At 35.1% G+C, this 14,951-nt stretch overlaps 1 protein-coding gene across 1 annotated transcript; it reads right to left on the reverse strand.

Moving 5' to 3' along the window:
* Positions 1-144: 144 nt before the first annotated feature.
* Positions 145-11,201, reverse strand: LOC145783492 (uncharacterized). The gene is made up of 8 exons (XM_082595379.1): positions 10,933-11,201; positions 8,941-9,069; positions 8,647-8,701; positions 4,163-4,279; positions 2,938-3,489; positions 2,420-2,521; positions 1,616-1,688; positions 145-1,052 (listed from the first exon to the last, which is right to left on the reverse strand). Exons 1-8 carry the CDS (start codon positions 11,143-11,145, stop codon positions 929-931), a joined length of 1,365 nt encoding a protein of 454 aa, XP_082451505.1. The 5' UTR covers positions 11,146-11,201; the 3' UTR covers positions 145-928.
* Positions 11,202-14,951: the final 3,750 nt, after the last annotated feature.

Genomic DNA, 14,951 nt, shown 5'->3' on the forward strand with positions numbered 1-14,951 from the left:
AAGTTGGCAAAAAACTTTTTTTAACATCGAATTGAAATTCCCAGGCATATTTTGTTATTTTGCAATCAAACAAAGCGAAAAGTTTATTTTTGTATGAAATGAATATATCCCAATATGATGAATAAATAGAACGTTTTAGTGACAACAGATTTAAAAGGAACCTTTTCTTGGTTAGTCGCCCGAAAAAATGCCGGTTTGAGACGTCAATTCTTACTGCAATCGGTTTCAGAGAAAAATATTCTAACAGTTCATTTTTACACTGATGATTTCCTTCTACCATAGCATTTTATAACTTTTCTGAATCGATGAAACAAAAGTTTAGCTGACGTTGATTTTATAAACTTCTTATGCGACAGAAATAAATAACATGATGACAAAGCGATACAATCTACAACTATATGCCATATTCATTCAACACTTTAAACGCATCTTCACAATTACAGTAAAAGCTTAATGTAGGCCTATAGGCTCAAGGGCGGAGCCATAAGTAGTCTTGGGGGGGGGGGGGGGGTGATTTCAACAAAACTCAATGATGTGTTGGTCTATAATCCAACCTTGCACATAGCCTATACCGAAAATAAAAAGGCAGTATTTTTATGTGTTTTAGGAGGGAACGATCGTCCCAATGGCCTCCTGGATCCGCTACTGCATAGGCTACTGTAAAATGATATAAATTTAATGCAATACCTTGCAAAAAATGACAATTTCAGTGTTTTTTCATGAAACAGCAGTCCAACAGTAAATTGTTTTGGTAGTTTTGAGCCCTTTTAACGTTTATACCCTTTTTCTTTCCTCTTAAACAAAGATCACTAATTGCCAATGGAAAGCAACGTATGAGAGCGATTAAAAAAGAGTTCCACGACCTCACTCTGTCTTCCAAGCTAATTGAAATCCATGGATCGTTTTCCAGAAAAAGTTTTTCTTCGTGTCAGACATGATCTGTTTTCTTCTTTAATTTTATATCATTGTCTTCATAAACGACTTTCACAATAATTGCTGATTGGCAAGACTTTTTAAAAAGCATTCCTGGCAAATATTGATTTCTTTTCCGTCTAAAAACATTAAAAAGAAAATAAACTTTCCACATTGTTTTGTTTTGCATAGTCAACTTTTGAAAAACCTGGCTCATGAAGCATTTTAAGTACATTAGTCTGTAAAAATGGAAATAACTTTTTCTAATGCACCACTTAAAATTTGAAAGCATTAATTTCTAGAGTTGGTAATAAATTTGGAGTACGTTTAAGACAATGCGTGGTTTTTGAACTGCCGTCTTCAGTACAAATTTGAGTCTTGGAGGATTTGAATTTGTGCCGCAAAGTCTTTGATTGCAAGAGAGTTGCAAGAAAACTAAAAAGTGAAGCGGGATTACCAGTGGATCGCAAAAGTCATTTCAGCAAAAACTAAGTGAATTTTAAACCTCTGCGAAAATTGGCTTGAAAAAATTGTCTGCGTGTTGTAGCCTACAAACACTAAAAGCCAGAATGTATAGATAGGCTATCCGTGGGTAGGCTACCAATCAGTTTTTGGTGCCAATGAAACTGCTAATAAATTAAACTACTAATCATATTCAGTTAGTCCACCAACTTATATTGAAATTTCTACAATAATTTCTTACTTTTTGTTAAACAGAACTATTCCCAAAATAGCGACAACGAGCAATAAGGAACCGATGACAATGAAAGCGATCTCTGCAAAAAGACGTTTCTATTAAAAATCATAGATAAAAGTTTTTTACGGAAGTGCAATATTCTACCTAGCCTGTTCTCCAGTATCCAAAATTAAGAAACCATCACAAACTGCTTTAGATTTGCAATAGAAAAGCCTTTGAAACAATATTGAATTACTGACATCTTGTCCATTGAGGTCGTCCATGTATTGATTTGAAGTCAATTGACAATCAATGTGACAAGAAAACTTAAGTAGGTTTCTGTAATTACTGAATTATTTATAATTAGTGTGTTTCGGTTATACAAATTATTTTTGAAAACATTTTTAGAATAAAAAAATGCTTTTAATATTGATTTAAGCAAAAAAAACAAAAAAACTTTAAGTATTAATGCGAACTAAGCTCTCTTAAAAAACTTGGTCCTGAGAAAGCGGCTTTAAGATATTTGCGTCTTGAGAAAAAATTAATTGGCCCAAGTGGATGTTCCTGTTGTATTACACAAAACAACGTAATTTTACAGCATTGTTTGTGTCTGTTTGATGATCTTTCATCAGTCCTGATTGCTTTTTGAAGCATTTGTCATCTGTATCTGAATTTTGTGAAATTAAATGCTCGATAAAAACATGATTAAAAGGCTTTAAAACGACGCACATTTTAATTCTTCAGTCAAACTGAAACTATACAATATCACACTGTTATCACAAGTGTAAGTAGTCTATTTTGCAGACACACACACACACTCTATGCACGTACGCAATGAACTTAATTGCTGTTGTAATTCATCGCCATTGGTATCAGCATTAAGTTGGTAATGCGCCAGTTGGTCTGTTGTAAGTATTGTTTCTTCCATTTTCCCTGTAAAAATTGACTTTTATATTATTTGTCCAAGCAAACATACACGAAATAAACAATCTTATCGTAATTTCATAACATGCGAGTTACATAATAGATTTGTTTTGAGCTTTAGCAACCAGCAGGATCAAGCTAATACAGGTCGTTAGTATCTACATAGCGCAGCCCAAAGATTTTAGGAGCCCTTTATTCCTTGCGGGGCCCTCTCCGGTCGGAGGGTACGGAGGGCGCTTGCTACGCTTCTGTAGACTACACTTGTGAAACATGCAAGTTAAATTTCAGCACAAAGCTTTAGCAAATGGTGCGAACATAATCAGATTGACGAGGTAATTAAAACTGGCCAAAATGGCCATATTAATAATAAGATAAAAAATGGCTTGCGGCGAACTTTAGCTACACGAGTTAGTTATTAACCATACCTTCGGTGTCATAAAAATCAACGTTAGCATCAGAATCTTTCGCGCCGTGTGTGACGTTATAAGCTGCTTGCGTCACATCATGGAATGCGTGTGCGTCAGTAGAAAGTGATTTGTGTTCCTCTACATTGCGATTGTCGTCATCAAAGTAGTTTTCAGTTGTTGAAATAGAAGTACGGTTCCCTGGTGTTCTGTTCCTATCGTTCGCATAACTTTGACTTTCGTCTTTGTATTTTGTTGTGTTGGAAACCCTTTTATCATTAGAATCTGAGTTTTTGAAGTTGTTAGGTCCTTTTTCTTTATAGGATGTCTTAATGTTTGGTTGTTTCTGGTCATTGTATCTTTCATAATAATCCATTGCAAACAGGTCATCTAGTTTTTTAAAATCATCTTCAGTTAGTGTGTAATCCTGATCAATCTGACGATGATTGTCGAATTTGTGTTTAGGTTTTGGTGTCGTCACTTCTACGTTGCTTTTTGTTGCAACGTCATTGGCATTCACGTCATCTGGTCGTGCAGTCGTTTCGTCATCACCACTCTTCGCCATTGATGAGTCTAAATATAGTTAAAAGTTGATAGATGAAGCATATCTCTTGAATTAAAGCAAATAGATTAATGATTATTGATTGGCAACGCTTAGCATAATATTATAGTGTTGATCTAGCTATGGTTGATCATAAATTACATAGTAATGATTAAACGTTGACTGATGATAAAACAATGTAATAATAGCTTCTTCTTTCGTATGAGACAGAAGTGTTCAAACTTCAGGGCAGGTGATTGATAGCCAGATGACTGTAGCTTCGTCCAGTGCTGCTATATCATACAGTCCATTTAGCGCCTTGTAAATGGGACATTCAAGAAGACATGGTCAGCAGTTTGTTCCTCTGCGCCGTATTCGCTGGCCGATGAGGGAGCCAAATTCCACTTGTACACGTTAAAATAGAAGCGGCCGACTTCTGTTTGGATTCTGTTTAAGCCAAGTCGACCGGGGCAGATCCAATCCATACCGGGGCAGATCCATACCAGGGACGTGCCACCGGGTGAGGTATTAAACCATTACATAATTATGAGGGAAGCCATCTTGAACGCTTTGGTTAAAAAGTTTGGTAAATTAAAACAAAGAGTTAAGCGTGAAGAAGTGCAATTGTTTTCGTAAGTTGCGTGATTCATAGAAAATCTTTTTTTGTTGGTATGACACGTATGGTGGTATTTAAGCGCGCCTTACCAACGCTGTGTTTGCTGTCATAATTTTGAGTGACGTCATCCGTTTCCCCGGTAACTGATGTTCTCATTGTTACAGCGCCTAACAACCGCTCTTCTTCAAACACAGCTTGCCCATGGTCTGGAAAATTTTAAAAGTCAACTTTATATGAATATAAATTTACGGAGTAAACATGTAGCAAAAACAGAAGTTTGTTCCAGTTAAGCTCAAGAGATTTAAACTTGGCTTTCTCGCATGCGTAATAAAGTTATCTTTTAGCAAACAAATTATTCAGCGCGTTTAAATCATTCTCATTCGCTTCAATAAATTTGTGACTCATAGTCCTTTTAGTTGTTTACTTTTTGAACACATTTCGTGGCTTGATCGACTAAAAGTTTAACAACATGTGTTCATAAACAGGTTAAAAAGTAAAACGGGGTGCTACACAAAACAGGGAAGTAGCTATACGAGGAGCTTAGGGAAGCAAATGCTCCCCTAAAATTTCATGCTTCCCCTAAAAACGATCGGATTTTAATGTTTTTGAAATGTTTTAATGATATTGTCTTACATGTCGAAGAACGTTTCAAAAATATTTGGCTGCATTCAGTAGCTATAATTTCAAATAAACTCTCTATTTCAAATATTGAAAGATTTGCCAGCAGCCCTAAAAGTTACTTTTGCTCCCTTGAAATTTTCTTCCCAGGTAAAGTGTAGTAGTCGGGTCAATATATGAAATATATGGTTTGAACTTCAAAAAAATTCCTACAAAGGTTTTTCAACGGTTTTTTGTAGTATTTATCATCAAGAATAATATATTAAAAATCTAGGAGAATCAGAGCACCGGAAAGTTGTCATTTTCAAGATGGCCGCCAAAACAGTATAATCACAATAATTCACATAATATTAGGATTATTAGCAGTGGGCTATAAATGGGCAATTTTTTGTTTTGCTTTAGGAACAGATTTTTGTATTCCATTTAGCCTATCTCAACATAAAATGACAAAATTTTTGGTCTGAGTTCCAAAAAAAAAGTGTGCAGGGCAAAAATTCAAAATGGCCGCCATTTTCCGCAAAAAATCACGTTTTTAGCCATAACTTGGTCATTTTGGGGTATTTTTACCTGGTTGTGGTGTCTTACTCTATGTTTGTGAGATCACGTAATCTGTTTATGCAATAATAAGTAGGCTATAGCTTTTATGTATAATATAGTTTGACAAAATTACCACATTTTTAAACTTATTTCGTGGTTTTTATTTCGATAAAAACCACGAAATAAGTAATTATATAATTCTCTAATTCTGGCGTCTATCTTTTAGTTTTAGGTGGTAAGGAATTCATCAAAACAATTCAAAATGAAATTAACTCATTAGTTTAATGGAAAGACTTATATGAAACAAAACCAATAGTGAAACACTGGCAGCATAAGAGTCACACACCACTTATTAAAGTTCTTTACATTCAGTTGCTTAATAAGTCCTGATCATCATCTTCATCCAGTAATGACTGATTGTAGGTTTTGTCACAGGCATCAAGTTGGCACTGTCCACATGTTGAGGTACAGGGTAGATTATTCCGCCTACAGCTACACCTGGCAGTGCTACAGGCAGTTGTGCAGTTGCAGTGGATAATATTCAAGAGGACATCTGGGGCCGCATTCATGTCCGACTCTGTTGGCACAAACTACTGTACATTAGAGTGTTGTGAGAGACGTTCCGACGATTGGTCATTCGCCGTGAAAGGTCGTGTTGAATATTACGGCGGCGATTTGCATGCTGCAGACTGTTTATACCATCATTCTTGTAGTGTTAATTTTATATATGGATTTAACGTAACTTTGTAATGCGGCAGAGTATTGAGGCGAAACGTCGAAAATCTGGGCGACCGAAGGATGAGGAACAGGACTAGGCATATCTAAAGATGTGTTCACATCTTGAACAGAATGATGAAGAACAGTTAACGATATCAGACCTCAGATCTAAAATGAAGGAGTTTTTAGCAAATGATGATTGCCTTCCTTATGGATCACAATATCTGAAAACCCAATTACAGAAACAATACGGTGAATCAATTCATATAGCTGAAGGTCAGGGTCTTCTTGGCATTGTCACCATGAGAGAGAAAACATCTGAAATCCTCCGATTTCATTACCTAAAAACAAGGCAGGAGGATGATGAAGAGTCACAAAAGAGAAAGCTGAGTTGCGTGGAAGATCTAAGAGCAGTCAACTGTAGTTGTGCTATCAGTCTATGGTTGGGGTAGCGCGAGCACTAATCGAAGCGGACAGGACAGGCAAATGGCAGATGCACCTTCGTGCAGTTTCTGACTGTCTACCAGTATTCGCGGCTGCAGGGCACTTCAATTATCTGAAACCTGCTCTCTATTACATCCAAGAAATGGACCAACTCTCGAACCGACACCCAGAGTTATCTCAAAGGTTTCAACAAGGGTACCATGTTATCCGTCGCTCGAATCAGTTTTGGGCTGGTCTCAGCTCAGACCTAGTTATTGAACGGAGCTTGATGAGGTCACTGAAGACGTCGGGAGGTTTAACGCGTGGAACCGGCATGACAGAAGAACAGCGATGCTAGTGGACAATGTCGACTCCAGTCACGTCTGAGTACAACTATGCCATGCAGGAATTCAATAAACTCTTCTACACAACAAGCGAACAACACAAGGAAGCAACACAGGCTAGGGTTCAGAGAGACAGTTCTGATCTTGAAAAGCTCAAGACATCACTGGCTGGTTATGTACTTTTTTCTCAGGATCAAACCCTAAGGAATATTGTGAATGGTGTTGTGGCCGAGGATGACGTTAATGTACATGAATTCGAATCAGTCGGAAGAAACATTATGGACAAAATGATTGGACAGTTTGTTTTCTCAATATCTTTTAAGCGGAAGGATAAAGCCAAGACATTTGGAAACATCTCATTAGTGAAGGTGACACCTGAAAGAACGATTGACCAAGGTTTGCTTTTTCAACGTTTCCTAGTTGTTTCACAACTAGGGGTTTTATCTCTCGAAGATATCTTGAAGTATGAACTGAGCCCGTTCCCTCCAGCACTGTTTGAAACAAGGAAAGTGCTTCGGATTTCGGAAGCCTGATAAGCCTCAACTTGCGAATGCTATCACAGACTATGCAACCAAGGCAGTTCGGGAAATTCGTGAATCCATAGGAGACACTCCACCAAAAACTCAACACTACGTCATAGGATTCCCTCTCGTCATTGCGCTACAGAGTACTAAGAAAAAACTAGTCTCTTCCCAATCATTTGTGACACCAGAACGCCTACCACCTACTGAGCCATCAACAAAATTGCACTGTCTAAGGGTTTACTACCAAATAATGGTGTGGCTAGGACAGGAGAGTGATATGGAAATTTGCGGGTGGGGTTGGAAACTGGAAGGCAGTCAGTTTGTGCCAACAGAGTCGGACATGAATGCGGCCCCAGATGCCCTCTTGAAGATTATCCACTGCAACTGCACAACTGCCTGTAGCACTGCCAGGTGTAGCTGTAGGCGGAATAATCTACCCTGTACCTCAGCATTTGGACAGTGGCAACTTGATGCCTGTGACAAAACCTACAATCAGTCATTACTGGATGAAGATGATGATCAGGACTTATTAAGCAACTGAATGTAAAGAACTTAATAAGTGGTGTGTGACTCTTATGCTGCCAGTGTTTCACTATTGGTTTTGTTTCATATAAGTCTTTCCATTAAACTAATGAGTAAATTTCATTTTGAATTGTTTTAATGAATTCCTTACCACCTAAAACCTAAATATAGACGCCAGAATAAGAGAATTAATTACTTATTTCGTGGTTTTTATCGAAATTAAAACCACAAAATAAGTTTAAAAAAGTGGGTAATTTTGTCAAACTATATTATAACTATACATGTAAATACTAAAGCCTACTTATTATTGCTTAAACAGATTGCCTGATCTCACAAACATAGGGTAAGACACCACAACCAAGTAAAAATACCCCAAAATGACCAAGTTATGGCTAAAAACGTGATTTTTTTTTGCGGAAAATGGCGGCCATTTTGAATTTTTGCCCTGTACACTTTTTTCTTGGAACTCCGACCAAAAATTTTGTCATTTTATGTTGAGATAGGCTAAATGGAATACAAAAATCTGCTCCTAAAGCAAAACAAAAAATTGCCCATTTATAGCCCACTGCTAATAATCCTAATATTATGTGAATTATTGTGATTATACTGTTTTTGCGGCCATCTTGAAAATGACAACTTTTCGGTGCTCTGATTCTCCTAGATTTTTAATATATTATTCTTGATGATAAATACTACAAAAAACCGTTGGAAAACCTTTTGTAGGAATTTTTTGAGGTCAAACCATATATTGACCCGACTATAGTGTAAAAGACTAAAATAGAGCCACAAAGTGTTAAATACAACTAGATATATACTATCTGCTTACCGAACGAAATCAAACATTATTCATTCAAATCTGTCAAAATATGTTAGTAGGCTATGAGTTACCATAGCAAGGATTGGCGAAGATGCTATTATGGATGTCTGTGCATTTCATGATTTTCTGTAAAAGATCACAAATCTGTTTTCAACAAAGCAAAATAGAGTGAACGTAGAAAGCAACATTTTTGTTGAAATCAATTTTACTCAAGATTTTGTTATATACAGTAACTTTACAGTGAAAATGGTTGGGCAGTTGGCCCCTTGCTAATTTTTGGATTAGCCTGCACAAAATTGATTTAACTGTAATTTTACAGTGCAGAAAAAAAACATCAGATGAGTACATTCACTAGCTTGTCATACCTTCACATCACTGTAGTTTATGTTGGAACAACTACAGCCTCCTTTAAACGCAGTATTCTGTAGCAATCCGATTTCGATAGCACACTGAGTTAAAAAATGTGAACCGGCATGGCAAACGTTAGCATCAGCCTGCAAAATTAAATGCTTTGCATTCAACAACCAGAAATTGTTTTACCGAACTTATCTTTTATTTGTTGTACGGTATTATATTTAAGATATCAATTGTGAACATGTTGTTATTTATTACTCCAGTTTATGCTTTCTGTTTTACATAAGAAAGAAGATAATAGTGAGTATCAAACTTAAGGCCTTCCTTTTCAAAAAATAAAAAAAAACGTTAACCATTAGGAGCAGAGCGATGATAAAAACGATACTGTCAAGGATGCTGTTCGATTTGCCTATTTCTTCAATTACGGGATTCTTAAGGGGGTACAAAAAGGGGTAATTTACCCTCTGGCAGTAAATAGCATCTATTATGGGGTTGAATTACCAAAAGTAGAAAAGATAAGTTCCATAAAGCTTTAAAAACTGCTAATGGGAATGAATTTTCTTCAGAAACACAAGGCAATGATGGGAAAAGGTTTCAGCACAAGAAAACTTGGTAGTGATAAAGAAAAACGATTCAATCTTAATCATCACTGCAATGATTCCAACATGATAATTTGTATGCTATGCAAATAATATTTACTAACATGATGTACCAAATGTACTGTTTATTCAAAAATTCACAGCTTTGAAAACATTCAGATGACAACCCAACAGTGAAACAGCAGATTTCTAATACGTCAAAATGACATTATCTAAAAATAATTGTTAATATAATGTCATCGCTTGCGTCAAAAGGAAAATAGTCAAAGTAACTATTTGATTAAAAAAACTTGTTTACCATTAAATAATGTTTTATCAACGCTATGAAGTTTACTGTAGCCTATATCCAATCCATAGCGTTTCTACCTAGATTGATAAAATTGCTATCAATGTGTTACGGGAACTTTGGTCTGAACGACCTATCATTCCCATTTTGCATCAACTTATGCTGAATTAAGGTATGCAAAAAATGATGTAAGTTAAAGAAACAATAAAAAGTCTCTTTGTACGTTTAGAATATGTTATAAAACGTTTGCTGTAACTAATTGCGCTGAAGTGTGTTGCGTTATCAATAGATGTCTATCAATTAGGCTTAGGCATTGTAAGCTGCTGTTACAGTTTTTTGAAGTCCAAAAACAAATAATATTAAAGAGTTGATTTTTACATGCAGTTAAGCATGATTTAAAAAGCTTTCTTGAAAAATATTAAAGATTAAATTGAGATGAAATTCAGCACGTAAAGTAGCGTATAATATCTTTCTCTAAGCCTTAAATTTGCTTTAAGCTTTTCGACAAATTAGAAAAATCAAACCTAAAGAGACTACGCTCTTTTTGCTTCGAACACTTAAATTTAAAAGCAATTAATTCTGTCAAAGATTTAATAAGTTTTCACCGTGAGATTTCAAAAGGAATCATATTAATCGAATGCAATGCTTTAGGCGTGATATAATTTTTCAGAATGCATTTCAGGCCAACACGTTTACCACAGAAGAAAGATACATCTGTGTATAAATCACATTAAATACATGTATCAAATATAGTTATTACTTTCTAAAACCTTTTCAGCCTGTTTCACCCTAAAAGAAGGATCGTCAGAAAGTTCCTATTCAAATAGATAAAAATTAACCAAATAAATTCAAATATTCTATTTAAACAAGGACCTTCTGATGGTCCCCTTTTTAGGGTGAAACAGGCTGTAGAGGTTTGAAAAAGTAATAACAATGTTTGATGTAATTTGCTCTGCTTGGCATTGAGAACTTTTTTTATATTAATAGTATCTATTGTTTACTGTAAATACATGTATATTTTTTAAATTTGATATATTCAATTTCTTTTTATAATGAAATTGAGTATTGCCTTACAAATTTAAAAACGAATTGGAAAAGCTTCAATTTGGACAACTTACCATACACTTTTTCTTTACCATTCTGTAAGATGCTTGGCAAGAGGAGTTTTTACGGCATTCCGACCATACGCCAATGCAAGATTTTAATTTTATGGCTCTCTTTGAACGTATGACGTCATCTTTCATGACGACAGAAGAGTAAACTTCAAACTCGAAGAAAATCATTGTGATCATTATGCTCAAGATCACTGCTTTTGAACTGAAAAGAGGCATGATAGCCTATTCTACAATTTAAAAAACCGAAAAATATCCTTACAATTTTTTTTTCAATAACAGCTAAAGCGATAAATCAATATAGTTTGTGAGTTCGTTGATAGTTTTACTATGGGCTACAAATTAAAAGTTAACAAGCTTCTACAACTTTTTTACTTTTAAAAAAAGCGAATACGGTCCAATCCACAAAAATGACAATAAGATATTCTCATTGCTGCATTGACCTACACATAACAGTACCAATGACAGTAAGATATCTTATTCTTTTCTCTCGTCTGCCTTTTTTAGAGCATTGCTTTTATATAATAAATTTATCACTACTTATAAAGGTGAAAAGTTCTTTTTTTTGTAATTTGGACTGATGTTGAACGGAAACTGATTGAAAGCCCTGTATACCGTTGACCATTCACAAAATATATTCACATTTATTGGAAAATTCATTTCTACACAATTTCACTTCATTCAATAAGCCTCATCAAAACAGAGTAAAAAACTCAAGTTGTAAGCGTTTTTTCTGTGTAAGTGTCTTGCAAGACGTTGTGCAGAAGCATATTTGGTTGAGTTGATCTGTCTGATATCGTGATGCTTTTTTGTCTACTTGCTTCACTGGTCGACGGTTTAGTGACTTATGGTAGCCTAACCGATGTAAGATATTCCAGGACACACCGTGCTGTATCTATATGGAGAGCTTTATAGCATTTCTTTCGTCTCATTGCTCTTAGCACTTTTCATTTTACATCGTATTGTTGATATTTCCCATATAGCATCTGTTTCAGCTTTGGTAGGAATATTCTAATGGATATTACCCATAAAAACATCGATACTTCTCCTCGGCCGTCTTCTGTGAACATCAATGCTTATCAGAAATGCTCTTCTCAGGCTCTTACATAAAAGTAAGCTTTACTAATAAACATGGCCGGGCAATGCTTGTTGATTATGAGCAAACAAGTCATAAGTTATAAGTCATTACAAGAAAACGGACGAGTGCTCGTCAAAAAAGAAAACAAATAGCAAGTCGTCATTTATATCGATTTTACGTCATTAAGCAAGCAAGTGTGTTTGAAATAGTAAATTGCACGCTTAATTACCGTGGTCCGTTCAAAAACCTAAAAAAATATTGACCGCATTGTACCTCCCGCGAATTGTCAAAAAAGCAGAAATAGAATGAAATATAAAGAAGTAGAGTAATTTAATGATGCATCTAAAAACCAAACAAAAAACAGATTGCAGAAAGTAAAAATATACACGTCGTGAGGTCGCCTTTTGCGAAATGCTTTCAAAAAGCAGTAGGCCTACGCCTTACTGAGCAGAACTATACTATTGCAAAAAGTAAAAAGTGTGTGAAGCCTATACAGCTGGATCAAGAAGTCATTGCGACCATGTTTCCTTTTCTTCTTCATGCATCACAATGTGGTTGTGGATCAGTTGCAACCAACTTTATGACCGCGCACAACGATAACAGAGAGCACCGATTTATTGATGGTCCATTTCCATATTCGTACCGATTGGAGACTGACTTTGAACATTAGAATGGACTGATCATGCGCAATTAGTTACGGTCGTGTTTTCCAGTCCGCCGAACAAATGAAGGGGTATTTAAGTTGACAAGGAGCACCCAATACTATAAGCTTATATCACAGCTATACACCTGTAGCTTACATCAGCGTTTTTGCATCTAAATTGTCGTTATTAAAATTGTCTATAATTAATAAAATAAAGTAACCACTGAAAATTTTACAACCAACATGGCGGACAGTGTTTCTATTAAAATCTTCTCATGCTGCTGTTTGCGCAAAGGTTTGACAAACTTCTCAGCCGTTTTTGCTTAAAACTGGGCAAGTAAATAGCCTACCTGGGTGAACTCTTTAAACTTCTTATGGAACTCTAGGGTTCTGTGCAACCTTCTTTGGGAATTGCCGAGTTACAAAAAAGCTTAAAATATTTAAAACATGAAAAAACGCACCGAATTGGACTAAAGCTAACCTTTTATAATTCACATTGATTCTAACTAAGTTACCTTTCAATACTAAATTTTGTTTGTCTGTATATTCTGCAATCTGATTTTTTATTTAAATTGGAGCAATTGCTTTTCTTCCAACTATAAAAGAAACAATGATTAACAGCACACTATGAAGGTAGTCTTCCTTTGATACATCTTCCTTTTTTCCTTAGTGCTAAAAAATGAAATAATAAATTGGAACTTTTTTTCAAACCTATTCTCACAGTTCAAGCGTAACATGAATACGAGTGAAAGCTTAAAGTTCTATCACGATTTCAAGTTGTATTGCTAGGATGCCTACATAAAAAGCCATCAAGCGAATGGTTAAACATAAAAACTCAATTTATGTTGCCAGTTCAACATCTGTTCACATGTCACGACACTTTAAGCCAAACTAGCTTTCATAAACTGGGTTCATAATCACATTCCGAGGACTTAGCCTTGTCTTAGTGTCTGTTTTTCTCCGTAAATCTTTATAAATCGTCTCGATAAATGCGCTTAACCGGACTTTACTACAACTTAAAAATTATGAATCTTCCTCTTAAGCAATTGGTAAATGATCGCTGTTTAAATTCGAAGACCACCAAAGAGTAGGCTAGAATTAGTTGGCAATTTGCGGTTTCTTAAATATCGTTAAGTTATTTTTTGTTTTAATTTTGCTTTGTAGTAAATTATGTTTTATTTATAAAAAAGAGAATCAAAACACTTCAGGCTGATGCTGTAATATTTCAATACTTTGGCGTCAGCAAGTATGCGACCTCAAGACAGGATCAGTAAAAATCAATGAAATGAGATAGACGATGATAAAGTGTTACTCTTATCGATTTGGTATGTTGGTTTCATGTATACCTTAGGATTAACTCTGCCATATTTATTTTCAAACGTCTTTGCTTGTTTTGAGTTGTGGGTTCATATTATTGACAACTCAAAAAAAAATTTCAAGGTCTACAAGTACTGCATAGTGTATACTGTAGTTCCAATAAAAAAAATAAAACATGCTGTGAACTAATAGGTACCTATACTAGGTTGGACAAGCTTTGTAGAGTTTTATACGATACTTGCAAGCCCGATTCAACCTCTAATTCCTTATTAAAATTTTATTTAATTTAAGCTTAATTCAAACTTGCAAGTTAAAATTTTTAGTATTTAAACGCTTAAACTTGACTTTTTTTCTGTCTTATAAATGTTTGAATTTAATCATTGTCCACTTATTTTAATTTTATGTTGAACAAAATGGGAGGCTAAAGCTTTCAATTCATGTTTTAAAATGTACTAGCACACTAGCAGCCCTGGTAACAAGTATAGTGTTGAAAAAATACTATAAAAATCTCCAACTTTACCAAAAGTTAGGCTTAAAATAGTGACGACACCCATCACCACTGTTTCTCACATTTTTACGCTGCACATGATTTGTTAATCCAAATGAAGTTTTAAAACCTGTGCTAACGGATTATGATTATGTTAGTTTACCAATGTCGTTACATTTAAAAAATTTTTTTTTTTAAATAAAAATGTTTTTGTGTATCGAATATTGTCGTACAAACTGTATGGGAAAGTCAGAATAATGCTTTAAAATCATAGTTACAAATATCCTTAAAAACGTAGATCCGATATAAAGCAGAAGAGGAATTCAATGAGTTTAGAGGAGGAGTTTTATTTTTACTTTATGACTAAGTTATTCATTTGCAGCTAAAGGAAAGTCCTTTGAAGAAATCTGAAATTGTTGCAAAACATTCGAAAATCAAGCAGTGACGGCAATGAATTGTGCCGTGAAAAAACAGCAATAGCTACACGATTACCAAACCTA

The sequence above is a fragment of the Aplidium turbinatum genome, chromosome 14, assembly GCF_918807975.1.
Source record: "Aplidium turbinatum chromosome 14, kaAplTurb1.1, whole genome shotgun sequence".
NCBI classification, from domain to species: Eukaryota; Metazoa; Chordata; class Ascidiacea; order Aplousobranchia; family Polyclinidae; genus Aplidium; species Aplidium turbinatum.